The sequence below is a fragment of the Dermochelys coriacea genome, chromosome 8 (genome assembly GCF_009764565.3).
Source record: "Dermochelys coriacea isolate rDerCor1 chromosome 8, rDerCor1.pri.v4, whole genome shotgun sequence".
NCBI classification, from domain to species: Eukaryota; Metazoa; Chordata; order Testudines; family Dermochelyidae; genus Dermochelys; species Dermochelys coriacea.
In genome coordinates, this window is record NC_050075.1 from 57318006 (window position 1) to 57344717 (window position 26712).

At 38.7% G+C, this 26712-nt stretch overlaps 1 protein-coding gene across 3 annotated transcripts in view; it reads left to right on the forward strand.

Annotated features, from left to right (window-relative positions):
• The window catches only part of PLA2G4A (phospholipase A2 group IVA), a 129833-nt gene that overhangs the window by 99081 nt on the left and 4040 nt on the right, over positions 1–26712 (forward strand). For all 3 annotated transcript variants that reach the window (XM_038414861.2, XM_043490706.1, XM_043490705.1), the window contains 8 exons: positions 13–127; positions 3685–3822; positions 4177–4269; positions 8009–8080; positions 10574–10816; positions 18388–18572; positions 25498–25693; positions 25949–26106. In XM_038414861.2, the coding sequence (XP_038270789.1) occupies positions 13–127; positions 3685–3822; positions 4177–4269; positions 8009–8080; positions 10574–10816; positions 18388–18572; positions 25498–25693; positions 25949–26106 (1200 nt within the window). The remainder of the gene's footprint in view (positions 1–12; positions 128–3684; positions 3823–4176; positions 4270–8008; positions 8081–10573; positions 10817–18387; positions 18573–25497; positions 25694–25948; positions 26107–26712) is intronic.

Sequence of the window (26712 nt, forward strand, 5' to 3'; positions counted from 1 at the left end):
CTTTTTTTGCAGAGGATGAATACCACTTTGAGCAAGATGAAGGAGAAAGTCAATGAGGCACAGTGTGCTCTGCCACTCTTTACTTGTCTCCATGTCAAACCTGATGTGTCAGAACTTATGTTTGCAGGTATGTTTTCAATCTCTTTATTTAGTTGTCATTTGTGAGATTTTTCCCCCCACTTTAAAAAAAAGTCCTACTTCTTCTTAATGCTTTTTTGGACGAATTATATCCCATGGCTTGGATAAATCTTGAATTATTGGTCCCACTGTGAGAATTACAAAAGAGGTTGGGATAATTTAAAGCAATGATAAAAGTTTATTAAAGTTCATAAGTATATGGAAATTGAACCAGATTTTTTTAGATTTTTGACCAAATGAAAATGTTTGTGGAAAGTGTCTGCTTTCCTCAAAAATATTCTAATTCTCAATGGAAAACTGAAACATTTTCAGCTGAAAACCGAAGATGCTCTCAGTAGTGTGGGTTTTTTTGAGGAAAAGTTTAAATTTTCCACTGGAGAGAGGCATCCCATCAACTCTACTCACGAGTCCAACTCTAATGTCTGAAACACAAGACCACCTTTCCTTCTAAATATTTATTTTAACTTAACAGTGTTCTTTTAAGACTGTCATCCTTATCAGCATATTTAGTGTACCATGCTCTCGAAGTTTTCCATTCAGTATAATTTTCTGAGCCATTCCCTCCCTATATAATTGCATAACTTGTCTTGACTTGAGGTACAGTAGGTTTTGAACAAAATACTTCCACTTTCTTTCTTACTTAGGTTTTGGATGCAAGATAAATCCTGTCTTGTTCCTTCTTGTTGAGGTGCATTAATTGTATAGGATAACATTCCTCAGAAAGGTGATGGTGCAAGATTTCATGCAACTGCCATCTGCTTTTATGCTCAAGGCTCTTAGTGATCATTCTGTTCATAGTATTTCTGACCCTAGTGGCGCCGGTCATGCCCAGAACAGTAATAATTACTAATTAAACATAATTAATATGATTTATTTCAGGAAAGTTTTTATTGAGATAATTTTTATAAAAACCTATCCAGCTATTTTTACTAAAGTAAGGTCAGACAACAGTGACCCTTGTAAGAGCTGACAGATTCACAGCACCAGCGTATATAGCTCTAGTTAGTTAGATTTACCTATGGTGAGAAATCTGAGTTCACAAAACATGTACTGGCTCTACTCTGGATTTCCCAAATTTCTTCACATATAAAAGACAAATTGCAACAGAAAGAAAAGTTAGCTAAAGCTAGGTAATTCAAGTTTAGATTTTTGAGCTGCTGCATCTGAAATTGAGTATAGCAAACCCGTAATTGTTACCAACATTTCAGAGAGATTAAGGTGCATGCCTGCATAAATTGCACAGTTTAGTTGGAAACACTTTCTTATGGCACACTTATTTTCTCAACATTGCCACATATAAGAAGCTAAATTTTGCATCCCTCACTGAAGTGCCATTGAAGCTAATGAGATTCCTCACTGTCTGCCTCCTCGTATCAGAATAGGCCAAAATTGCCATCTACTCAGCTGTGTAAATCCATATAATTCCACAATGGAGTTGCACTGATTTACATCAGGGGACAGATGCAAGCAACATTGAAGCCAATTGGTGGCTCCTCCATTGACTTCAATAATGTTTGGATCAGGCCTCAGATGGGGAACTTGCATAACTTATTTTGATGTAAATGCCTTTAAAAAGGGCATTGCCACAAGTGCTCAAAACCAAACCACCACAACTTCTTACAGGGGACAAATGACTATTCAATTTCCAGACATCATATCATCAAACAAGATTTATACAGTGCAATAAGAAAAACAAAATACAAGGGGTTTTGACAGTAATCACATATTAAGATTTCTCTAGGTTCATTGCCTTACCAGGGTATTGATATAACTGCGAAGAGTACTGAACATAGATATATAATTATTTACACTCTGAGAGCTTCTTTTCTTCAGGTCAAAGCTTGTGTCTCCGGACAGTTTGAGTCCTGTCTTACCACTGAGACACCACCCATCTCCAACGAGATGAGTGACTAAAAGTGAGATCAGTTAATTTATAGGAAAAAAGATTGCTTGATTTCCCTATGCTCTGGGTCTGAATAGAAAAATTATCTTCCTCAATGGAAATACCAAGGCTTGGCTATGACAGATGCATTTAATTTGTTGGTTTTCTGGCCACCCTGTTCCTAAATTTAGTTACACTATTAAGATCAAAGTGCTAAAGTGCATTAACCTTCAGATTAATATCATTGGGTCTCTAAGTTTCCTCCCATGCCTGTACCTGTATGTATGAAACACTTCAAGTGTTTTTGCTTGGGTGTGTATGGTATATTTTGATCAGATAATTTATACCCCCCACAATCAACCTTGCCAGGCTGTGAAGTTTGAATGACATAGTAGTCCTGGTCAAATATTTCCTTTTCAGACAGATATGGTTTCCTTTTTATTTTCTTTTTACCCAGATCGCTGAATTTCACCAGCATCTGAGAAAAAGCTTAACACCTTGCATTTTGCTGGAATCTCTCTAAGCAGTTTCTTTCATAAGCAAGAATCAATTGTCTCAAAGGATTTAAAAAAATAACACCTGCGGACAACACGTTGTTAGCCAAACACTGCGTGTTCCAGCATTAGGCTGCTTCTTATACTGGTACATCACCATCACATTAATTTCATTAAACTCTATACAAGAAAACATTCCTTCAAATTAAAAAGATTCTCTTATAGCTGGTATTTTCATGTATTCAGAAGTTTTGTTGACATTAGAAATCAAATGCTAGTGTCTTCTCTCATCTTTGAGTCTTTGCTATGTTTATAATATATTTTAAAGTCGCCTTTAAGAAGGCATATGACAGATGGTATTTCACTTCCTTCAGTATTGATGATTGATTTATAAGGGCACTTAAATAGGTTATTGTTGAAAAGAATGGATTCAATTATAAGACAATGTGAATGAAGACCAGATATTTTAGGTTGTATTTTTGTCTACCATAGTTTTCTTCATGATTTAGAGCTGAATCCTGCAATGTGAGTGCATTTCACTGGATTCAGGGTAAAATTTTCAAAAATGTCTAAATTCTATTTTCAAAAGAGAGCTATTCAGAGCCCATCTCCTATTGCAAGTCAATGGGATTTAGATGTTGAAGTGTGTAGGTCACTTTTGGAAATGGAACTTAAGCTCCTAAGTGAATTAGGTTGGTGAGTCACATTGATGCATGAGATGGAACCCAGATGTTGTATAGCCTATTTCAAATCCACAATCATCATCTCTCTCCCCCCTGCCACCGCCTGCCTAATTTTTTAAACACATTTTGTTATGGTAGGAATGGGTGAGGTTTCCAACTTAACTTCAGAATCAAAACTCCCATGGAAGTCGAAGGGAGTTTTGACTTCTGCATAACTTGGAAGACATTTCCAGGGGTTTTTGACCTGTAGCATACCCAGATTACATGTGTCCTGGAGAAACTCTCTCAATTTAATGATATCTCCAGCATTTTATAGGAGATGAACAGGGAACAATTTACTATCAAGTATATTTCCTTGTATGCTTTTCTTTCCTCTTGGAGAAAGGTGCCAGCCATTTGTGTATATTACAGATGAATTGTTTTTGTTCATGCTGCATTTATGTCTAGAGGGAAAATGTGAGCTAATTTCTTTATGTAATGCATGCAGATTGGGTGGAATTCAGTCCATATGAGATCGGTATGGCGAAGTATGGCACATTCATGCCTCCTGATTTGTTTGGAAGTAAATTTTTTATGGGAACAGTGGTAAAAAAACATGAAGAAAACCCCCTGCACTTCTTCATGGGTAAGTGAATGATTAAAATAAATAAGTAAAACAAAACTGACATTTCAGTTCCCTTTTCTCCAGTGCTTTAAAGTTTTGTCTTTCTCTAATCAGAAACAGTCTGACACAAGAATAACCTCTATACAAAAAGTAATATTTTAATAGCCTGGTGGGAGCCCATAAGAATGGTTCCATATTCAGTGATGGGAATTTCATTATGTAGTGTACCTCTGAATTTAGGATCTAATCTGTCCAAAAATCTCATTGTTTGTTTTTATTCCAATGCATTCTCAAAGTAAGTAGCTATTTAAATAATTTCACATATGTTTTGTTCTGCAAGTTTCCATTGATTTAGTCATTTTCTTTCCATTTCAGGTGTTTGGGGCAGTGCATTTTCTATATTATTTAACAGAGTACTTGGAGTTTCCAATTCTCATAATAAAGGTCCCACCATGGAGGAAGAATTAGGTAATGTAACAAAAACAAATCTATTAGCCAGCAACTGGTATTAATATTTTAGTGAATTAATAACTCAAACATCACTAGCACTCTAGATCTGTTTGTGGGTGTATGACACTGTTAACCTTTTCTTGTATGTCAAAAGCCAAGGAAATTTCCTTTCACCAATTTACAGTGATAAAAACCAGTAAAGGACTTGGAGGGCAGGGGAAGAGTATTAGTATTGGCTTACTTTCCCCACTTTTATTTATTTGTAGTCTGAATAGGCACCATACCTGACCTGTGTCAGGGCTATTGGAAGAGGAGAGGTCTTGCACATAAATATTCTTTAAACAGATTTTTTTAAAAAACATGATGGTTTAAATATACATACACCAAAGTGCTTTTTTTGATTGATGTGGTCAGCTTCAGGAGCCAACAGGCTGAAAACCTGCCCTCATGGTTACCTGCCATTATAATAAATGTCTTTGAAGATGGGACTGCTCATGTAATTGATAAAGGTATAATGGAGCTTTTCACCTTTTGGTTGCTGGTTCCATTCCATTCCAGGGTGCCCTAAATTCTTACCATCTGATGATAGTTTCATTTCTGTTAAATTAGTTTAGTGGTCTCCATTTTCTTTCTACTGGACATGTGTTCACATCATTGTAGGGAGGGGAATGTTGGAGCTTGATGGTTGTGGTAAGGTACATCTTTCAAAAATGCTAGTTTGGGGTTTTTTAAAAGCTTTTGATATTGGAATGATTTTTACTCCTGTACTGTGTCCAGAGACTGTAGATAGGTGCACATGAAATGCATTTAAACCTCTAAATAAACCAGAATAGTCAGCACCCATGTCGATAGTCTGAGTTGAGCGGAAGAGGGCTGGCTGGGCATAAAAACTCCGCTATCCCTTCTATCTAGTGGTTGAGACTATTGCTGGGGCAATATGGGGAAGCTAGCTTTGTCATGCTGCTCCTGTCTTGTGGCAAATAGAAGAATTCATCCTACAGGGCTTTCTGTCTGGTGTAGTTCATGAGCAACAAAACTCACTGGATAAAGAAAAAATGATTTAGTTAATATAATAATCTGTCTATTTGAGTTAATTTTAGGAATTTAGGCATTAGTCATCATAGGAATTTAGGCATTAGTCATCAAAACACTTCAGCACATGCTTAACTTTAAGCATGAGTAGCCCTATAAAAATCACTACGTTTACTTATGTATTTAAAGTTATGCCTGTACTTAATTGCTTTACTAGAACAGGGCATCACTTTGAATTTTTAAAGAGATCTTTTCTCTGGTAGGAAAAAAATCCTTAAAAAATAATATCTATTTTTACACTTCCAAATATATTTTTCAACTTTTTTTTCATTAAAAAACCCTTGCTCTTGATTTGAGATGTTTAATGTTTTTGTGAGAATTTTTACAGACAAATACAAAATACCTCAAAGTGAGAGTTTACCATGGAAAGGGGGATGAAACCTGAACTATATTATAGTGGCAAAACTATAAAACTTATGTGGTGGATTCCTGGCCCATTAATGTCAATGACAAAACTTCAGCTGAGTTTAGTGGAATCAGGATTTTACCCAAAATCTATAAACCATACTGAACATGAGAATTAAATAAGCTATTTCTCATATCTTTTTCTTTAAAAAATACATCTTTGACATTCAAAATCTGTATTTGTGGCTTTTAATAGTTTCTTTTTTTGGTTGGTTGTTAATTTTTGTCTTGTCAGATATTATTTGTCATCATCCAAGAATTTGTACGTTTGTCTTTGTTGCATACTATTAGCATTAACAATAGTTTAGGTAGTGTCTGAGTAGTTATTTAGTTTTCAAGAGTGAAAATATCTAACAAGAAAATCCGTAATGACAGAAACGCTTGCGTGTCTGTATAGATTTCTACAATGTAATATCTAATCCTAACAGGACTATCCTCATAAACAATCAACATAGATACAGTGTTATATAACACTGTATCTATGTATATAAAACACTGTATCTATATATATATATAGCACATTTAAATTTAATTTCCACATGCCTTTTGTTAGCCTGAATCTCTCTCAATCAAACTTTCTGTTTTGAGCTAGTAGAAGTATTGGAAATGCAATGTTGCTCCTTGCCTAATGTTTTAGTTGTCCTTATCCTTGATTGGATAATATACGTGGTATAAATTACAATCCCAAACAAAGCATTTTCTGCCCAAAATGAACTCTGTCATTGTCCCGCCATGACAAAAATTTGGTTTATGTCATAAATAACATGGGTGATTTTCTTTAGGAAGAGGCAATTGGTGTATGATATCTATTCCATTCTATTCAAAACAATTATGAGAAGACAGTCTTCTTTCAGCTTCAATTACTTATTCCTTGTTTTCAGATTTCTAGTATAGACTATTTACATTATAAATTATCTTGGGGAGGAAGAATTTTTAAGGCTGGAATTTTTAAAGGACCTAAAGGAGTTAGGCACCAAATTCCCATAAAACTTCAATAGCAGTTGGGTGCCTACTTTGAAAATCCCAATTTAAATCTTTACACCCAAACAGAAGAAGTCAGAATATTGGGAGCTTGGTGAGCTTGTTTGTTCCAACACACATTGCCCACAGTATCAGCTGAAGATGATTTTCCAACATTAGGCTGTTTATAAAAGGATTTTCTTATAATTCACATGAAGTCCAATAACTAAAGACAGTGAAAATTGAAAGTCCATTTGTTTCAAGAAAGGCTTTCCTTATTTTAAACATAGTTGGTTACTTGAAAGAAGTAGCAGAAATAATTAAAACAGAGTTTGCTAACTAGAAAATAGTTTTCACATAAATTAATCTCCTTTATGAGCTATTTGATCTGACAGTGGAATGCATTGTAGCTTTAATTGCACAGCTCTCAAAAATCCTTTACCTTTTTTTTTAATATTCTTTTATGGTTTTGGAAAAATCCCAAGTAATTTACAGTTTCAGGCTGGCTTTGATTATTTTGGAAACAGTGATCTTATCCTGATTGAAAATAGATTTTTGCCAAATACATACCTTGTGTTCATTCTGTTGATTAATGGAGTGAAATGTAAAATGCCTGCTTCTCCACTGACATTAATTGCTTTGGCCTAACTGCTCGGTTTTTGTTTGTTTTGTTTTTCCCTCCAAAATAGATTTGTATTAAAGTTATGTAATTTTCTTGTTTTCTTTTACTTCCCAGAATGTGGAGGGGTAATTGATATGCAAATGGCATTCCCATTACCACAAATTAAAGGCATACATTCAGAGGAGAATATATGGCTTTGTTGTCAGGCTTATTTCTGTTAAAGTAGTTTTATTTTGTGGGCTTGCAAAACAGTCATTAGTTTTGTTATTTTGCGTATAATCTTGGAGAAATCAACCCTGGTATAAGCAGTTGTAATTCACAATGGATGTTAGTGTGCATTGCCCATGCTTATGTCTGGACTTCACCTTAAAATTCCACCTGTTCTTCAGAGGATTTTCTGCCTTGAAAGGAGAATTCCGTTGGATAATGCCGAATTCCTGTGGAAAAAAAGGCAAACCTATCCTGAACTTTGCAACAATTCCAAACCAGGATCACACACAATAGATTCTTCACAGTTATGTCCAAATATAACTTGACTCCCTACAGCTGTCTTGCTTAGTTTTCATTTCCTATCTATCACAAGTACTATACAATGATACGCCTTGACACTTTTTTGATCTACTAGTAAGCTTAGATCTAATAATTTAAGATATTGTGTATATATATTTTTTTCAACAGAAAATATTAGGCTAAAGCATCTTGTGAGCAATGATAGTTCAGACAGTGAAGATGAATCACAGGGACCAAAAGGTAAGGAAAACTCCATGGTCCAGGGCATGTTTTACTTGCTATACCTGCTCCACTTTCTCTATATATACTGTTGATTTTTCTAGCTAAAGCAAGGTGATTGTGATGACAAAAGAAAATTTAGGGACCTTTGTTGCTATCAGTCATGTACATACCCCCAAAATGGTCTGAATCCCGTTTGACTTGCCCATATATGTTGTCCTTTGTAGGGTCCCATTGATGCCAATGGTAAAATTCCACTGCTTGAGCCAGCAACCTTAAAAAAGTATATGCCTTGGCTTTAGCTTAGTAAGGGTGAGAGACCTGAGCAAGAGACCTGATGGAGACCTTTCTCTTCCTATCAGCTCAGACTGTTCAAGCTGGTAAACAAATGACCTCTCAGAGACTTGTGCCTTAACATCAGCTCAGAAAGCCAGCAGTGCTGCTCTAATAATCTTCATAGAAGCCCACATCTTGGCATAAGTCTAGCACATGAGAGTTGTTGAGCCAGTAACTTCATCAAGCCATATTTCCCAGAAAGCTGAAGTTGATGAGCTAGCAAGTTCACCAGTGTCCCTGGCTTAGTCATTAGCCCAGTAAGCTAGAGATGCCTGTTGATTTCAAAGGGCCCTTAATCAAAAGTTCAGCTGAGTGTGGCTCAGTCTAGGTCCACTGTCTTTGATTAGCATTTCCGGTACCTCCAGATACCTGTGTGAGTGTCCTCAGTATTGCCATTCTGGACCTAAGGCCACCATATTGGGTAAAATTTGGAACTTGAACTTTGTGTTTTGGAAAAAGTGACTTAGACACTTAGGAGCATAATTCTAATTGAAAGTCAGTGGGGCTCAGGCTCCTAAGTCACTTTTGTAAATGGGATTTAGGATCCTAGTCACTTAAGTACTTTTGACATTTTAACCATTATCTCCATCTTGCCCAAATAGTTTATCTTGATTTTTATATATGAAAATATTTTCAACTGGGAATGAGCGACAGGGGATGGATCACTTGATGGTTACCTGTTCTGTTCATTCCCTCTGAAGCATCTGGCATTGGCCACTGAAGACAGGATACTGGGCCAGATGGACCTTTGGTCTGACCCAGTATGGCTGTTCTTATGTTAAAATCCCTTATTCTTTCATGCACCTACCACATCATAGTTTTGGGTGTCTCTATTTCTTCTACAAGAATCAATATCACCACTAACAACTAAAGCAATGAAGGGGATGCAGCTCTATGCACTATTTTAGGTTTTAAGGATGGTGCCAGCACTGGTAGGAGGAAAACAAAACCTTTGAAAATGAGGTCAAGTCAAGTAAGAAGCTCCTCACTTCTCCTTTGACTTGAAATAATGGGGAGGGAGAGATACCAATTTCGGTGTTTATTTGCAGATATCCTGTTTCAGTGTCACATAAAGAAAATAATCATTATTTACGGCCTTGTATGTCTGTATGGGCTTTACACAGCTTGATTTGTGACACTAAGCACGGGGGCTTGCCATGATTCTCACACTTCCACAGGATAAGTCTGCAGTAGGACCTGCAGACCAGACTTCCTACTCTTTTGACACTTGCTCTGCCCCTATTTAAATGAAAATAAGCTCATTGTGAAGCATGGATTAAAGAGAAAAATGAGAGTGCCACACTTGGAACATCGGACCTGATGCTAAATTCCTTGAACACTCAAAATACCTACAGAAGTTGTTGGGAGTTTGGAGAGTTCAAGGTCATGCCCCACAGGCAGGTTTGAATGGAAGCTATGGGTGCTCATCACTTTTGGAAATCAGGTTACTTTTATGTAGGTGCTATGCTTTTGATTGGATTGTTAGTTTACTCAGGTGATGTTATCAGAACAATCTTGACCCAAAATTTAGATTTTTCAATAATTATTTTTTTAATAAAGCAAGATCCATAGAAACACTTTTGTGACTTAATTATTAAATGCTCAGGTTTCTCTGTTATGCAGATTTGTAGAATTTAAGATTTAGCTCAATATCTACATCCTTATATATATCTATATACCCCTTATGGCTGTGAAGATACAGCTCTGAGTGTGAACAGATACAGCCTGAGTTTTCACCTGGTGAAATGCTGCTGACCCCTTCACCAGCACAGGAGGCCCTAAATGCAGCACTACCACCGTGGTTCCACCTAGCAGGGCCAAGACCATACAGCAGGAATCTTCCTGGAACTCAGGAGTGTGCCATGGAGAGGCCAGTGAATGTGCTATTACATGGATCCACACCCATCCCACAGTGGCAGGAACCCGGGCATCTCCACAGTCATGCTAGTATAGAAGCAGCAAAGAAGTTAGATGGACACTCTGCAGTTGAGGAGTGAGAATTCCTCCAGCTCCTCTTAAATGCTCTGCACAAACTCCATTTACTTAAGCTGTGCATGAGAGCAGGGCATGGTTTGGTCTTGGGAGAGATGTGAAGGCTCCCTTTTGCTTCAGTAGGGTGTTGAAACTGAAGCCTCATTTTGTTAACCGTTTCACTGTTGTTCATTTTTTTACACACAGGCACTGAAAATCCTGAAGCTGAAAAAGAACTTCAAAGTAGCAGTCAAGAAAGCTGGGTCCAGCGCATGCTGATGGCCTTGGTGGGAGATAGTTCCCTTTTCAACACCAGAGAAGGGCGTGCTGGGAAAGTACACAACTTCATGCTGGGCTTGAACATCAACACGTGGTACCCACCCACCCCTCTAGCAGGCCTGGGTACTCAGGAATCTGTGGAGGAGGATGAAATGGACACGGCAGTTGCAGGTTAGTTCACAAAATATCTGCGCGGTGTATTTCTGTCAGTGAAAGAATAAACTGTGAGCTACAATTGTGGGAACATGTCATTAGACTGGAATGCTTACAACTGAACACTTCTGAAAGCTAGAGCACATTTGCATAGGTGCAATCTTGAATATTTACAAGCATGTTGGGATCCTAAAGATGACTGGAACTGTAAGTGCAATGTGTTATTCCTATATGAGGCAAGTTGAGGCCTCCTGGCAGAATCAGGACTGGCTCCATAGAAGTGCAATGTGTTGTTGGTTCTGTATGATGCCCAACCCTAAGGCCTCCTGTCAGAATTGGTAGAACAACATACTTACTTGTAGGGTGGGGAGGAGTTGCTCTTTCCTTGGTAGAGTTGATTAAGGTGCTTTTTGTACATGGCCACTTCCTGGCTTTCTTGAAATACACACAAAAGACTATGTGGAACGTCCCATCATGCTCTTTTCATCTTCTCTTATTAGCATGGGGCAGAAATGAGTCTTGCCAAACAACATCATTTACTTTCCTTAATGCTCCCCCTTCAACTCTCTCTACAAATCCTGTCCCTTCCCTACTCCCTACTCCTTGAATTTTTCATAGTAGATCAGCAACAATAACAGTTAGTTCTTATATAGCATTTTTGATCTGTAGATCTCAAAGAATCAGCCTCTGCCTCCAGTCTTGCTGCTCTGTTTTTCTGCTTCTCTCCCAGCTATCTGGGTGTTTCCTCCACACTATCCCCAGTGTGGAACACCCTTACTCTGCTAGTCCACTAAGACACACCTTTCTCCTCATTAAAATCCCTACCTCAGCATGCTTGATCCATTGGGCACATTCACATTTCTTCATATCTATTTCTTCATGTCCATGTGTGTGCAGGAGGGGGAAGTTTGAACTTGTCATTATGGAATTGTAAATACCAGATGAGTTTCTTAAAAACTCAAGAAACAAAGTGATTCTCTAATGTGCATTTGGTAATGTAACTATCCTTTTGAACGGCTTATACTTTCCGTGTGTGCTCCACTTTCTAAACATTATTTTTCAGCTTAGAAGTGTTTACAACTGGGTAATCTTAATATTTATAGTGGTATTTATAGTGCCTAAAACAGGCAGGAAAGTGCTTAGCAGATCTGTGATAAAAAATAACTTGAACTGAATAAAATGAACTGTAGTATATTTAAAGCACATAGTATGTAAAATCAGAACTTCAACCTCCAGGGCTTTAATTTGGATTAAAATTGAACCTTAGATAGACAGAGAGCTGCCTCTGCTTGAGGGAAATTTTTGACTACAGGTCATCTGGAGTTTCCCTGGCCATGTTCTAATAGTTTTTTGCGGTTGACTTTTTTTTTTTTTGCATTTCTAAGTATTTGCTCAAATTACAAGATTAGAATCCAGTTCTGCAAGCTACCAAGCATAGTGCTTATCATTATGAGTAATCCCTGCACTTTGCTCAACAGTAACTATCAATAGAATTGGGCCCTCGGTGGTTAGGAACAGAGGGGCTGTACTAAGATGAATTATTCAGTAGTGTACTTTCAATACTACTGATGGATTTATCTATATTTGACAAGAGCCTGGGAGTCTAAAGAAGTGGCTGCAAAGGAACCTTTGAAATAAATTCAAAATATTACATTATTTTTCATGTTCTTTTATATCAAGGCACTGGATGTATTTAACCATCAAACAATTATCCATGTTGCTATTATCCATGGTTTTAAAAACAATATAATTTGACCAGAATTTAAAAATATTTTTTCTTTTTGTTTATTAATAGAAAAATTAAACAGACCAGAAATAAAGACATCTTTAAAAAACAGAACTGACATATGTATAGTGCTTTTCACATTGACCACAGACTTATAAAGTCATAGTATAGGTAAAGAACCAGGGCTGCACTTAGGCATACTTGACAATCATCAGTGGGAATTGAATTCAGGACCTGCACCATTGAAAGTACAGGCATCTAATGCTTCAGCTAAAAGTAGCAGCTGGCAGAAGGAAATACAGTAGATAGGACCATCCACTAGAAGGAGACATGACCACATGCATGAGGCCATGCCAGTGTATTATACATAATAAACATGAATAAAAGCCCTATGTATCATAAGACTCGATAATCACATTAGATCACAAGGAGTGTTAGAAATTTTCAAGAGAGGATCTTATGATACTCTGCCTCCCTCCCTGCCCTTGTATGGCATGCAGGGGTTATGTTGTTAAATACCAGCCAAATCGGCCTGATAAGCCCAGAAGAGTGCTGGGGTTGGGAGAACAGCCAAGCAACGTACTTTAGCTTCCCATTTGCAGGATTGCAAATGCTCCGTTGTGCAGTTGTTTCTAGGTATGTTTTAGTGGGGAGTGACTGGCAAGAGAGGAGAGTGAGCAGAGCTGGGGACAGGTGCTCTGTGTGGTATCATGCTCAATCAAACCACCAAATTTAACCGGGAAGAGAGCTCCACTCTTTGGGTCACTTTTCTCAGGCAGTCCAAAAGTCCACTCAGCTTGATGACCTGGAGAGACAGAGAAGCAAGAACAACTCTGGGCCTGGGGAGCCCTGCCCTAGCAGGCATGCTGGGCATGCTCCAGTTGGAGAAGGGGTTTAAAAGGGAGTCTCCTCAGCACAGCAGGGTGGTGGGTGGAGAGGGACAGATCTCCCTATAGAAAGTGAACCAAACTGTGGAGTTCTCTTCCCAATTAAATTTGGTAGATTTACTATGGAGCGATTATGCCAGGAGAGCATCCCCAGGAGGAGGACTGCTGCACGGAGCTGAGACACCCCCCCCAGCCTGCAGACCATTGGTCAGGTTGCAAGAGACAACCGCGAGCCACAACGTACCTTGAGGAAGGACAGAGCAGTAGGCAGAGACCCAGGAGAGGGTGATAGCTGGACCATAAGTAGCAGAAGCCTTCTTTTTGGAGGTCTTGGGGTTGGAACCCAATGATGTGGGTGGGCTCGGGTTCCCTGATCCCTTACCACTAGGTAGGACTCCACCACAGAAACTATCTGCTAGATGGGGATGCAGCCCTGCTCACACCTGGTCATGGAATTGCTACCTGTTCAGAACAAACAGTTCTCACAGACGTAGATCCTGGTCTTATTGCAGGCAATCCCTGGGACTATTGCCACTGACTTCAAACAATCAATGCTTGGCTCTAATCCCTTGGAGCATGAAGTCCTCACACTGAGACTTTTTGTTTTTCCATTAAGAATTTCAGCTGTTTAAAATCTTTGAGCTTTGAGTCCATTAAAACTCCAGACTGGCTCCTGCATCTAATTTGTATATATTTTTTTAAACATATGCTTCCTCAGCTGGATGGAGTTTTATTGAATCCAGTGCTTCCATGCTGCACGAGCTGTCCACTTTTATTTTAAGTAGAATTCCCATCTAACTTTTCCCCACGTTATTTTTGTTTTTAAGAAATAACCTCAAATCTACTTGAAAACTCCCGAATAATTTCTATATAGACTCACTGTTGATCTATTTCTGGACCTTTGATGTTCCAACACCCTTTAAAACACTCTTGAGAAAATGTCAGCTGAATAACAATGGGAAAAAATTATCTCATAGGCTTTGCTTCCTTATTTCAATATTTATGGAAACTATTTTATGGTAGATGCACGTCAGTTGTGAATGCCCTTTTCAACTCCCTCACTTTCCTTTAAGTTGCTTGCCATGACAAAGGAGCATCTGGAAAGAAAAAATGAGAATATGTTTTATAAGCTATACTTGAAACATTCTTTCTTCTAAATCAAATTCTTGTATATCGGATAGTCAATCTGTGCTGGTCCCACACAGATTCTATTCATTTATGACTGTTCTTTATGTTTTACTGTTAAAAAAGATTTCATGTGATAAGAAAATATCTTAGCAGAGGTGCATCTTTCTTTGGTGAATTCACATGTAATAAGTCCTTCCATTTTTATCTTACCTCTCACAGAGAACAGTTTGCAGAATTCCTAGGAATATAAACTAGTATCTTTGAAAAAGAAAAAGAAAACCGGGAGCAGCCATAACTGAGCAATCCAATGATCTCTCTTACCTGATACCTTGTCTGCAACAGTGGCCAGTGCTGATGCTGTAGAGAGAGGCAAAAATTCCATGCAACTTACTGTAATTGACTCCAGTTCATGGAGTCACTCTGAGTGCTGTGCTCCATAGATCCCCTAGTTTGGGCTCAGTATGGGGTAGCTTGGGGAAATTTGAGGGCCTATGGTATATAGGAAGGCAGACTAGATGATCTGATGATCCCTTCTGAACTTAACATCTCCGAATCTATTTGATAGTGGCTGGATACGCCACACATTTGGGGGCAAGTGCTGTAGGTGTTCCAAGCATTAGGCCCTTAAGGTGCTAACCTTTGGGGGAGGGGTTCCCATAAACATTCAGAGTCTAATGAAAAACATGGGATACCTTACAAGGGCTGCCAGAAATGCACAGAGCAGTTACCCTGGGCATCCTTGCTTTAACCTACAAATCCAAGATGAACCAACAGTTCCTAACCCAGCCCTTAGGGGGAGTGCAGTACTGGGATACAAAGGGCAGCTGCTCCTGCCTGGCACCAGAGATCATATAGGAGGGGGAAGGATAGCTCAGTGGTTTGAGCATTGAGTTGTTAAACCCAGGGTTGTGAGCTCAATCCTTGAGGGGGCCATATAGGGATCTGGGGCAAAAATTGGGGATTGGTCCTGCTTTGAGCAGGGAGTTGGACTAGATGACCTCCTGAGGTCCCTTTCAACCCTGATATTTTATGATTCTTTCCCTGTATTGTTGATGCAGTTTTGGAAGCAATTTTAACATTATCAGCTGTTACTTTTGCTGATATAGATGGAGATATAAAGAATAGCACCCTTAGTAACAATACAGTACAAGTATTAGTACAAGTGGTGTCAACACTGATTTATTCTCATCCTGGAGATGGGAGACCCTACTACCATTGTGAAATCAAATGTGGTGTTCTGCTTAGCATTTTGGAGCAGTGGTAAATTGAAAAAGAAGACTATACTATCTAAAACCAGTTTGGGGCAAGAGCCAATGTTGCACCTCTCAACAAGAATTTTATTTTGGCCCCATATTTAAATTTCATAAATTTAAACAAAGAAAGCTTTTATAAATTGATGAAGTGATTTAAATTTTTTAAAAAAAATTCTAGTGAAAGCAAATGGTTTATAAACAAACAAATGCAAATGAAACACAGTCATTGTATCAGTAAAAGCTGGAAAGGTAAATTGTACAAACAATTCGACAGTACAAACAAAAGAAAAACAGATACAGCTGACTTTTATTTTCCAGGCTGAAAGAAATGTAAATACATACAAAGTAAATCTGTATGTTTTTATACTTCCAGTAATGTAAGGTGTTATTAACATATAATGTAAAAAATGTATTTGCCTGTGACTTAAGTTAAGAGTATCTTTTTAATAAGGCATAGAGAACTATTATTCTGATGTTTGGTTAGGTCTCAATAGAAGTTCTGCATCTCGGTCACATGTTGCTCTGAAGGTGTTTTCCCTTGAGAAATTCAGATACAAAATAGGAAATTGGTGCATCATTTGATGAATCTGTTCTTGGGTAAAGAGAAAAGAATCAAAGTAGTTGATTTGAGGTTTAATGGGCAAAGTTTTCTTCATGGAACCTGAAGTGCAAGGGGTAACCTGGTTTTTATAAACTGGAGTAAGAATCAATTTCCATTCATTTTTCCTTACATGAAAACACCTTTGCAAGGGTGACTATTTACTCTGTCATCTGTGTCAGATATGCATGATTGTTTAACTTAGAGGCATAGAGTTTAAGGCCAGAAGGGACTACTAGATCATCTAGCCTGCCTTCCTGTATAGCACAGGTCATCCGCATCTGGACACTACCCTACACTAGTAGATATTAGAGGGAGAGACAAAAGAAACAAATAATCTGAGTGCTCAGGTGCTACAGTGTTCATCATTCCTTGGACTACAGTGCCCTCTGCAGACATAGCTGTTTAAATCAAAATTTCAAGCTGTCAAGGTTCCTTCCCCACTCTGAACTCTAGGGTACAGATGTGGGGACCTGCATGAAAACCCCCAAGCTTATTTTTACCAGCTTAGGTTAAAACTTCCCCAAGATACAAACTATTTTACCTTTTGCCCTTGGACTTTATTGCTGCCACCACCAAGCGTCTAACAAATATATAACAGGGAAAGAGCCCGCTTGGAAAGTCTTCCCTCCCCCCCCCATCCTCCCCAAACCCTACCCCCCTTTCGTGGGGAAGGCTTGATAAAAATCCTCACCAATTTGCATAGGTGAACACAGACCCAAACCCTTGGATCTTAAGAACAATGAAAAAGCAATCAGGTTCTTAAAAGAAGAATTTTAATTGAAGAAAAAAAGTAAAAGAATCTCACCTCTGTAATATCAGGATGGTAAATACCTTACAGGGTAATCAGATTCAAACATAGAGAATCCCTCTAGGCAAAACCTTAAATTACAAAAGGACACAAAACAGGAATATACATTCTATACAGCACAGCTTATTTTCTCAGCCATTTAAACAAAACAGAATCTAATGCATATCTAGCTAGATTACTTACTAAATTCTAAGACTCCATTCCTGTTCTGTTCCTGGCAAAAGCATCACACAGACAGAGAGAGCCTTTGTGTCCCCCCTCCCCCGCCAGCTTTGAAAGTATCTTGTCTCCTCATTGGTCATTTTGGTCAGGTGCCAGCGAGGTTATCCTAGCTTCTTAACCCTTTACAGGTGAAAGGGTTTTTCCTCTGGCCAGGAGGGATTTTAAAGGTGTTTACCCTTCCCTTTATATTTATGACACAAGCATCTTAAATTTAACTTTGGGAGCAAACCACGGTTTATGATTAAAGGTCCTGTTACATGGTACAATCAGGTGCACTATGAAGAAAAAAATCATTCTTCAGAAATATCTTTAAGACCTAGGGGGGGAATATTCAAGCTCTACAGGAATTGTTTAGCAGTATCCAAAGACTGGGATGGTGCGAATGGACTCACAGAAATCTTCCTTCCTCCCGCCCCCGCCCCCCACCCCTCGTACACACAGATTGAGCTTTGGGATCAGGGAGGTTACACTGCATGCTTTTGGGCCTGCAGACTCTAACCTGACAACTTTTTCTGTAAAACAATATTATGGTTCTGGCCAACGTGATGAGCAACATGGTAACGTGTTAATTCATGCCTAAGGTCTAATTTCAGACACTGGAGCCTTGAAAGGATGTCAACATAGTGTTTGGATGTGAAGATTGTCACTGAAGGTCATACAGTGAACATTTATGATTTTGCAGTCAGATATCAGATTTGGATAATCATTTGCTTTGCATTCCTAGGGGGCTAATTCCTGTCACTTTGGAAGTCATCTTATTGTGATTATTTTTAATACAAACATTTTTTGTTAAGACTTCTCACTTTACAGTAGATCACATTAGGCTTACATTTAGTTAAGTTACTTAATGCAATTGTCATCCATAGTTCTGAGTGATTCTGCAATCCATTAGAAGGATACTTTACCAGTTCAGTTACTAACTGTTGGGGATTTTTGGATCTGTTTTTTGTTTTGTTTTGCTTAGATCCTGATGAGTTTGAGAGGATATATGAGCCACTAGATGTGAAGAGCAAAAAGATTCATGTAGTGGATAGTGGGCTCACCTTTAACCTGCCATACCCCCTTATCTTAAGACCTCAGCGAGGTGTTGATCTCATCATCTCCTTTGATTTCTCTGCAAGGCCAAGTGACTCCAGTCCTCCTTTCAAAGTAAGTAGACGAGGCCATTCCTTCAGTTTGTGTTATCATTTTTAAGGAGGTTAGGCCCAGATTCTCAAAGATATTTAGGCATCTAACTCCAACTGATTTCAATGGAAGTTACACACCTAAATACCTTTGAAAAGCTGGGCCATGCTTTTTATCCTCCCACCATGCTGGTGGCAAACTTCACTCTAGGCCCTCCCATTCGCAGGGCTCTTTTTCAAAAGTCTTACTTTGGTGCCATCATAGCTCCAGCTCTGCAGTAATTGACTTCACTAGTTTTCTACTCAGCCCCCCCAGTCCTGCTCACTTTACTCAGGAGATTAATTCCACTGAAATAGAAGAGACTACTACCACGAGGAAGGCAGTGGGATTTGACCCTCAACAAAATGTCACTTGAAATAATTCCTCACCTGACTTTTATGGAAACCCTGCCTGCACAATGACATGCAGAATTTGACCCTTAAATCTTTTTTTTAAACTACATGCCATGATCTGTTGTCTCCTCTTGTAAAAAAAAAAATGTTTATAATCAATATTAAGCAAATAAGTAGCTTACATTTATACTATAAAATATAATACTAATAAAAAATAAAACAATACAACACAAACATAGAAGAAAATACCATATGTAAGTTCCATAATACAGGAGAATTACAATAAGCAAACATCCAGAAATCTGAACTGCTACTTCAGTCTTCTTCTGATGTCATGATTATCTCATGTTAAACAAAATACAAAAAGATAAATTCTTAATGTAAGAAGTGAAAAAACTTCTCCTTTGTTATCTACCATAAGCTACTCCTTAAATCGTCTATGAAAGGTGTATCAGCACACTTAGGGTTTGTGTACACTGAACCACAGTGTGGGCTATGGGGATGTGAATTGCAGAGCACACCAAAGTGTTACAATCTCACTGCCCTGTGTGGATGCAGCTAATGCAAACAAAAAGATTCCTAGTTCACATTAACGCAGTCCTCTTCCAAACAGGAGTGTGCTAACGGAAACTAGATACCTTTTAGTTCATGACAGCAACATCCACACGGGGCAGTTAGATCGCAGTACTTTGGTGCATGCTGCGCAGTTCATACCCCATAGTCCGCAATGTGGCGCAGCGTAAACATAACTTAACCTTAATTTAAATACTACTAGGTTGTTGTTGTAAATAAATAGTTAATGGGGTAATGTTTTCAGAAGTACCTGTCTTATTTTCAGATGTGGGTGGCACGCTTAGGGCTGAATGCACCAAGGGACTTAAGTGGCTGGTTCTAATATTTATCTGACATTGAGATCCTCAAAATCTCCATTCAGCTAACACCTAAATTCCCTAGCCACCTAAGGGAATGCTGTAGTAGCACAGCTGTAGTGCTTCAGTGTAGACATTACTAATGCTGACAGGAGAGGTTTTCCTATCCGCAATGGTAATCCACTTTCCCAAAATGCAGTAGCTAGGTCGACAGATGAACTCTTCTGTTGATCTGGTGCTGTCTACAGCAGGGATTAAGTCCAGTTGGCATGCTCAGAGTACACCTACTGGATCAGACTTTGCACAAAAGAAAGCCAAGGCTGACTGATCAGGAAGTTGGCAGGAGGGGTGGCTGGTTAAGGAGGCTGGAGGGTAGTGTGTGTGTGCGTGTACATACATAGGAACCAGGTCAGTTGCCCAGTGGTCAGGGCTCTCATCTGGGATGTGGGAGACTTCAAATCCCCACTCTGCTTGATTTGGAGCAGGGACTTGAACTCAGATCTCCCACATCCCAGGGTGAGTGCCCAGGTCATTGGCTTGTCCCTCTCTTGTTTTGTTTTTTTGTGAGAAAGGGCTTAGGTGCCTAGCTCTAGGAGAAAGTTCACAGCTGTGAAGTCTGAGTGTTGATAGGCATCTTCATCCAGCCTGGAGTTCGGTGGTTAACTACCTCTAAGTGGTGGTGCTTAGGCTACTCCCCTCTCCTCAGCATTTCCCATGGACTACCTTATATGGCTCCTCCTTTAGCATGCTGACTACTGTGAATCTCTCTCTGAGGCACCTAGCTCTCCCCATGCACTGTACAGAGAGTATAGGTGCCTAACTTGGGGCTGAGGATTCCACTGGATTGCTACACCTAAATCCTGCTATGGATTATTAACTTTCAGTGAGATTTAGACTCTGACAGTGCCTGAGTCACTTTTGAAATTGAGATTTTGGCTCCAAAGTCACTTAAGGATTTTTTAAAAAATTACCCTAAATGTAAAAGTATGATTACAGATGAGTAACTGGCCATAGAGGCTTTAAATGAAGAAATGGTTAGAAATTTCAAGAGTCTAATTGTCGTGGCTTGGAGATTTTTCATCAGAGCAGTTCTGGTGGTTGTTTTTTTAAAGTATCCAGCACCGTGTGGTAGAGATTTAGAACACACTTTCCCTTTGCCATTCTGACTTCTTTCCAGACGAGATCTTCAAACCAAATGAATTTCCCTATCATTAGTTTAGACATGGAGGACCTGGTCTGACTCTCAGTGAATTCAATGGAAAGGCTGAGAAGTGGATCAGATATAATGACTTCTTCAGAAACTCCCTGCCAGAAAGCAGGTTTCTTTATAATCCAAAAGCTAACCATTTCTCCAGCTCTAAGAGGAAGGCATTTCCATTTATTATGTTATTAATTAATCATAAATAGAATGTTGTTATATATTGAGCACCAAGCATATGCTTGGCATTGCAGCAACATGGGTTCCTGACCTTTGTAATGTAAAATCTAGTGCACTGATGGGAATTCAGTAGCACTGAATTGGTTTAACTGAGATGAAAATTTGGCACTGTGCCTACAGGATTAATGGGGCTGTTCTTCAAAAATAGATGATGATCATTGCCACAGTTCAGAGCAACTGCGCCTATATCCCCCTCTGTGATCTAGAAGGAACACCCGCTCTAGCAGCTTCTGGCTCCCCAGCTGTCACCTCTCTTGGGCATAAGAATGGCCACACTGAGTCAGACCAATGGTCCATCTAGCCCAGTATCCTGTCTTCCGACAGTGGCCAGTGTCAAATGCTTCAAAGGGAATGAGCAGAACAGGAACAGGCAATCATTGAATGATCCATCCCCAGTCGTCCACTCCCAGCTTATGGCAAACCAAGGCTAGGGACACTCAGAGCATAGGGTTGCATCCCTGACCATCTTGGTGGAAAGCTGCTTCTTTCTCCCTCTTGACCGGGGTATTTCTAAGCTGCACAGTTCCCTGCCTGCATTGTGAATTCCCTCGCAAGTCAGACTGCCGCAGCAGGCTGCTTTACCTTCTTCTCAGAGGCTATAAGCAGCGTAAATGCCCACCATTTTAACCTATCACACAGCTTTTTCTAAGCAAGTACATTTATTCATGCAGTAAAGGCATTACAGAGAAAACTTATTATAAACAATAAAGAGCCTACCTGTATGCTAATAAGCTAACTAGAGATCATCTTCTATCTCTGTAAGTGCTTTGGTCAGTGCTTCCAACCCTTCCCAGCAGATCGGGGCCCTCTCTTGAACAGAAGATCCTTTCTATTTGCTGGGTCCTGTTGTGATTCAGATTAAACTCACACTATTTATCCAAAAATCCTTTGTCTGTGGAATCTCTCTGGATGTGTTACAACCTAAGTAAATTTGCCTAATTTCCCCCCAACCCCTAAGTTCTTATTTCCAGGGAAGGGACTGTCGTTACTCTCCCCTATGGAATGACATACAATCCCTGACCCACAATGATGCATAGATTTAACACAGTAAAATCTTCCAAAGAGTTTGGAGGAAATTGCCATATCTGTTACAATAATGATGATTAGTTAAGAGGGGATTGCATGGTGTCATTCAAAAGTGAATCAGATATTCTGTTAGAAAGTACTATCAGGAAAGTAACCCAGCCTGATACATGGTGTTGCAGAGTGAGAATTAGGGCAGTATGAGAACTGTTGAGCCCTGATCTTCCTTTACACTGCTACATGCATTTTCAGGCCCCTTTACTCTGCCAGAGTGATGTAGAGTGGCTGTAGTATGCATGAGAGTCAGGTCCTTTGTATTCATGTAGGAGTTAGGTGACGTCTACAGTTTTGTTTGGGAAAAGGGAGGTAGAAATGTACGCCAATCTTACTGTACCACAACATCTCAATCGTATTAGAAATAGCATGAGAAAGGTCCAAGTTTATAATTACTGCATGTTGTAACTACTTGAGAAGGTGGTTGCTGTGTAGCTGACATAAGAATTCTTAAGATTAAACACATACACATTAGTAGCTGGAAAGAATGTAATAGCTGGAATATGAACTAGAATTCCTATGCTCTAGCTTCATAGAGCAACTCCATTATATGACGTAGGGAATGTCTCTGTATCGTCTTGTAGAGATTTATCATTGTTCAGTCACTGCAATACAGTTGATTATACAATATGTTGGAAGTGAAGCAAACTTTTCAGTTGTGCCATTGCCAGTGTTTTATCTGGGATTTTCTAAGAATAGTCCCATCCAACCTAGTGTAAAGTAATCACTGCAAAATAAAGGTTAAATGACATTTATTATTTAAGTGGCAAGAGTGGAATGCCTGATCCATTGCCTTTACAATCTAAACAGATAGACAAAACATGCAGACAGCTCTAAATGACCAGAGGAAGGTTAATGTCTCCCAGGAGTATTAAAGCCAACAGAAAAACAATAACAGTAAGGAAATTTTCATGGGATACTTAAATGGACACCATCAATTTGAAATCCTAGTCAGTTGTTAAAAGTGATCTTAAAGTAGTGTCAGGGAATACACCTGTTTTGGAGACCCACTGAAAGTTGTTGTTGTTTTACAACCACATTGTCAATTAAAAAAGAGAGATTTCTCTCTCCTCTGCTGCCACGTATAAGAGCCACCCAAACACCACTGACCATTGACTATGTTGGGGAACAGTAATATGAGCTATAGAGTATTGCAGAGAGTAAACAAACTGAAAAAATAGAGAACTTCTCTCTAATCTCTTTCCATTACAGTAATAAGGTACTATTTGTAACAATAGTAGGTTAAACAAACTCAGACTGTCCCTGTACTTGGCATGCTGCTTAGATCTTCCTGCATAAACACCTCACCTCCACTTAATTGACTGAATCCTGAAGTCTAATGGTTAATTAGGCAAAATTCACTTCCGAATTTGGCCCATTTTTTGTCATTAAGGGAGCATAGGGTCCATTGTCCTGATCAGCTAGTATCATTGACTTCATAAGGTCATCTCCACTGAGACATCTTTTCTTTTCTCTCATTTTTATGTTTTTTCCAATAGTGTTGTCTGGGCAAGGTTTTAAATGGCTAGTCCTGTATTGCTCTTTGTGCATTGAGCTTTCTGTCTGTTGGTAGGTATTTTGCATGCAGTTTGGAAGGTAGCAATATAGCAACATTAAGATATTTATTAAAAATAGCAACAGGGTTTCATGCACTTTTATAACCTTATATAAATTCCATCAAAAACTCCAGCAACTCTAAAAAGCCATTTGACAGAAGGGTAGGAGCTTGGCAAAGAACAAAAATGAAATGCATGAAGTTTTGTCTCAAAGTGATCTCTTAAAAGACTGAGCTATTAATTTTGAACACTGACGCGTATGATAGAAATACTGACATACCTCCACCTAGCACCCAGCTATAATCTGGAGACAGTAGTTTTCTGCTAGCCACTTTCACTCTGCCAAGAAGGACCTGAGCAAAATTCTGCTCTGATGTGTACACTTTGTGCAGTTCCCACACTTGCTTTTCACAGTGCATACATCACTGAAGAATTTGCCCTTTGTTTGCAATAGATTTGAAATATGTCTTCTCTCTCCAAAACTTAGTGAAATCTGCCAGCTGAAGACAATGACTGTATTCACCCATTATTATTTCATACCCACTGCCTTGTAGTCTCTTGTATGTCCAAAATGGTTTCCCAAAGGAAAATCCAATTTCACTCTGATTATATTTAGATAACACATGGTTAAATATAGACTGGTCTTCCCTACCCTCCCACAATACACCCACATCATGTGCTTTTGAATCGTTGTCTGCAAATGATTTTGTTTACGTCTCTGTCATGAGAAAACAACATACTATTTTTCAGGTTTCCATCATGGCTGTAGCATGATTTAAAATGCAGTTCTGCTTGGAGAAGTACTTATGCAAACGTAGTGTTCTGGGGATCAGTGTTGATTAAATCTCTTTGGTTTCCATAGCAGTGGTGGTTAGTTTAAAAAATAAAATTATGAGTGGAGTTTTGTTTAGCTGTCGGCAAAGCAAACTCATCCTAAAATCTGAGAGTCAAGATGAACTCTCCCCTTTTCGTGAATCATCACTAGTTATAAAGGTTGTGCGGGCCAAATTAGGCCCTGAATTACAGCTGTGCAACCCCATTGTCTTCAAATAATGTCTTCAATAGCAGCTGTACAACCCCATTATTTTCACTGGGTTCACACAGGTATAACTGGCTTTTTAAACGATTCTGATGATGATACTGAAGGTGGAATTCAATTTTGCTCCTTCTCGGTTGCCCCTCCAAGAGTAACGGGGGTAAAAATCATTTTTAAAATGTATTTTTATCAATAAAGTCATCAGATATGAGTCTCTGGGGAGCAGAGTTGCATAAGAAAATAAATCTGGAGACCTGCTTTTAAGAGTGGAACTTCACTTTAATGATATGGGATTGAGCAAATCTCTTTAAAAGAGAGCCTACACTTCAAACCAAAAACTGTTTGTGTTTAGATATCAAGCCCAATTTGGCAATGCTTCACTCATGCCGATACTCCTACTGCAGTCAGAAAGCAATTGTAAGAAGAAGATTGAAAGAATAAATGTTAATTATGAGCTGGTAAAGGGAACGAAAGATTGTTCCTATCACTGGTTATCTTTGTTTATCTTTGTGACCCTCAATAAAAAGTCCCCAATTGTGATGGTTGTTTGTAAACATTTGAAACTTTACTTCCTTTTTTAGGAAATTTTGCTTGCTGAAAAATGGGCCAGAATGAACAGCCTTCCTTTTCCAAAAATAGATCCACATGTGTTTGATCGAGAGGGCCTCAAGGAGTGCTATGTTTTCAAACCCAAAAATACGGCTACAGAGAAAAACTGTCCAACCATCATCCACTTTGTTCTGGCAAACATCAACTTCCGGAAATACAAAGCTCCAGGTGTGTTTGCAATAGACACTAAAAGATACTAAATCTTGGTGTTCCTGGAAACAAGAAATTAATATATCATTTCTTACATTGTGAATACTCTTTATCAGAAAGACCTAGAAATCTTTCCATAATGGCCATCAATTTCCAAAGCCCCATATAAAAGCAAGTTATTGTTATATAATTTATACTTCATCTCTTAAAACTTTCCCTTTTATTTTTTCAAAATGATAAACTATTGTCTCTGGTTTTTTGTTGTCTCTATAGCTGTTCCAAGAGAAACTCAAGGAGAGAAGGACTTCGCTGACTTTGATATTTTTGATGATCCTAATACGCCATTCTCTACCTTCAACTTCCAATATTCCAATGAAGCTTTCAAAAGGCTTCATGATCTAATGGAATTCAACACTCTGAATAACTTAGATGTAAGTACAGTGTAAAAATGTCTGATTTACACCAGTTCAGAGGTGCTTTAGGGAGTCTACATAGTGATGGGATTAACTAGAGACTAGAATAAACCCCTAAATTTACTGGCTAAAAATCTTCGATTTTTTTCTGCCTGTGTGCGGAAAAGTGCAAACTTGCAAAAAAATGTATTTGTATATGCAGTTAGCTATGTTGTTTTGCATTAATCTTTTTTACACAATTCACAAAAGAAGTACAGCCCAACTAGTAAGATGAAAAAGTTCACTTTCAAAAAACAAAGCCAGTTAACTTTTAAGGATCCTATACTGCCTTTGATTTGTGTGCAGAATCCCATTGATCTCAACTGAAGTTCTACAGACCAATTTGAATGTAGAACACTACCTATAACAGGCAAGGTAAATAGCACCATGTCCCAGCTTTCTCGGTGACTGACCAAATCAGCACCTTGATAAAGGCAACTGACAAGACCAAGTGATTTTGGTAGGGTGAGAGAGGGGTCTGCTTGCCTTCTCCATTATGGCTCCCATTATTAATGGCATCTGGGTTCTGGAAAGAGACTGAATGGCCATGATGACAAAAAATGCCAATTTCCATGTGCGGCTGAT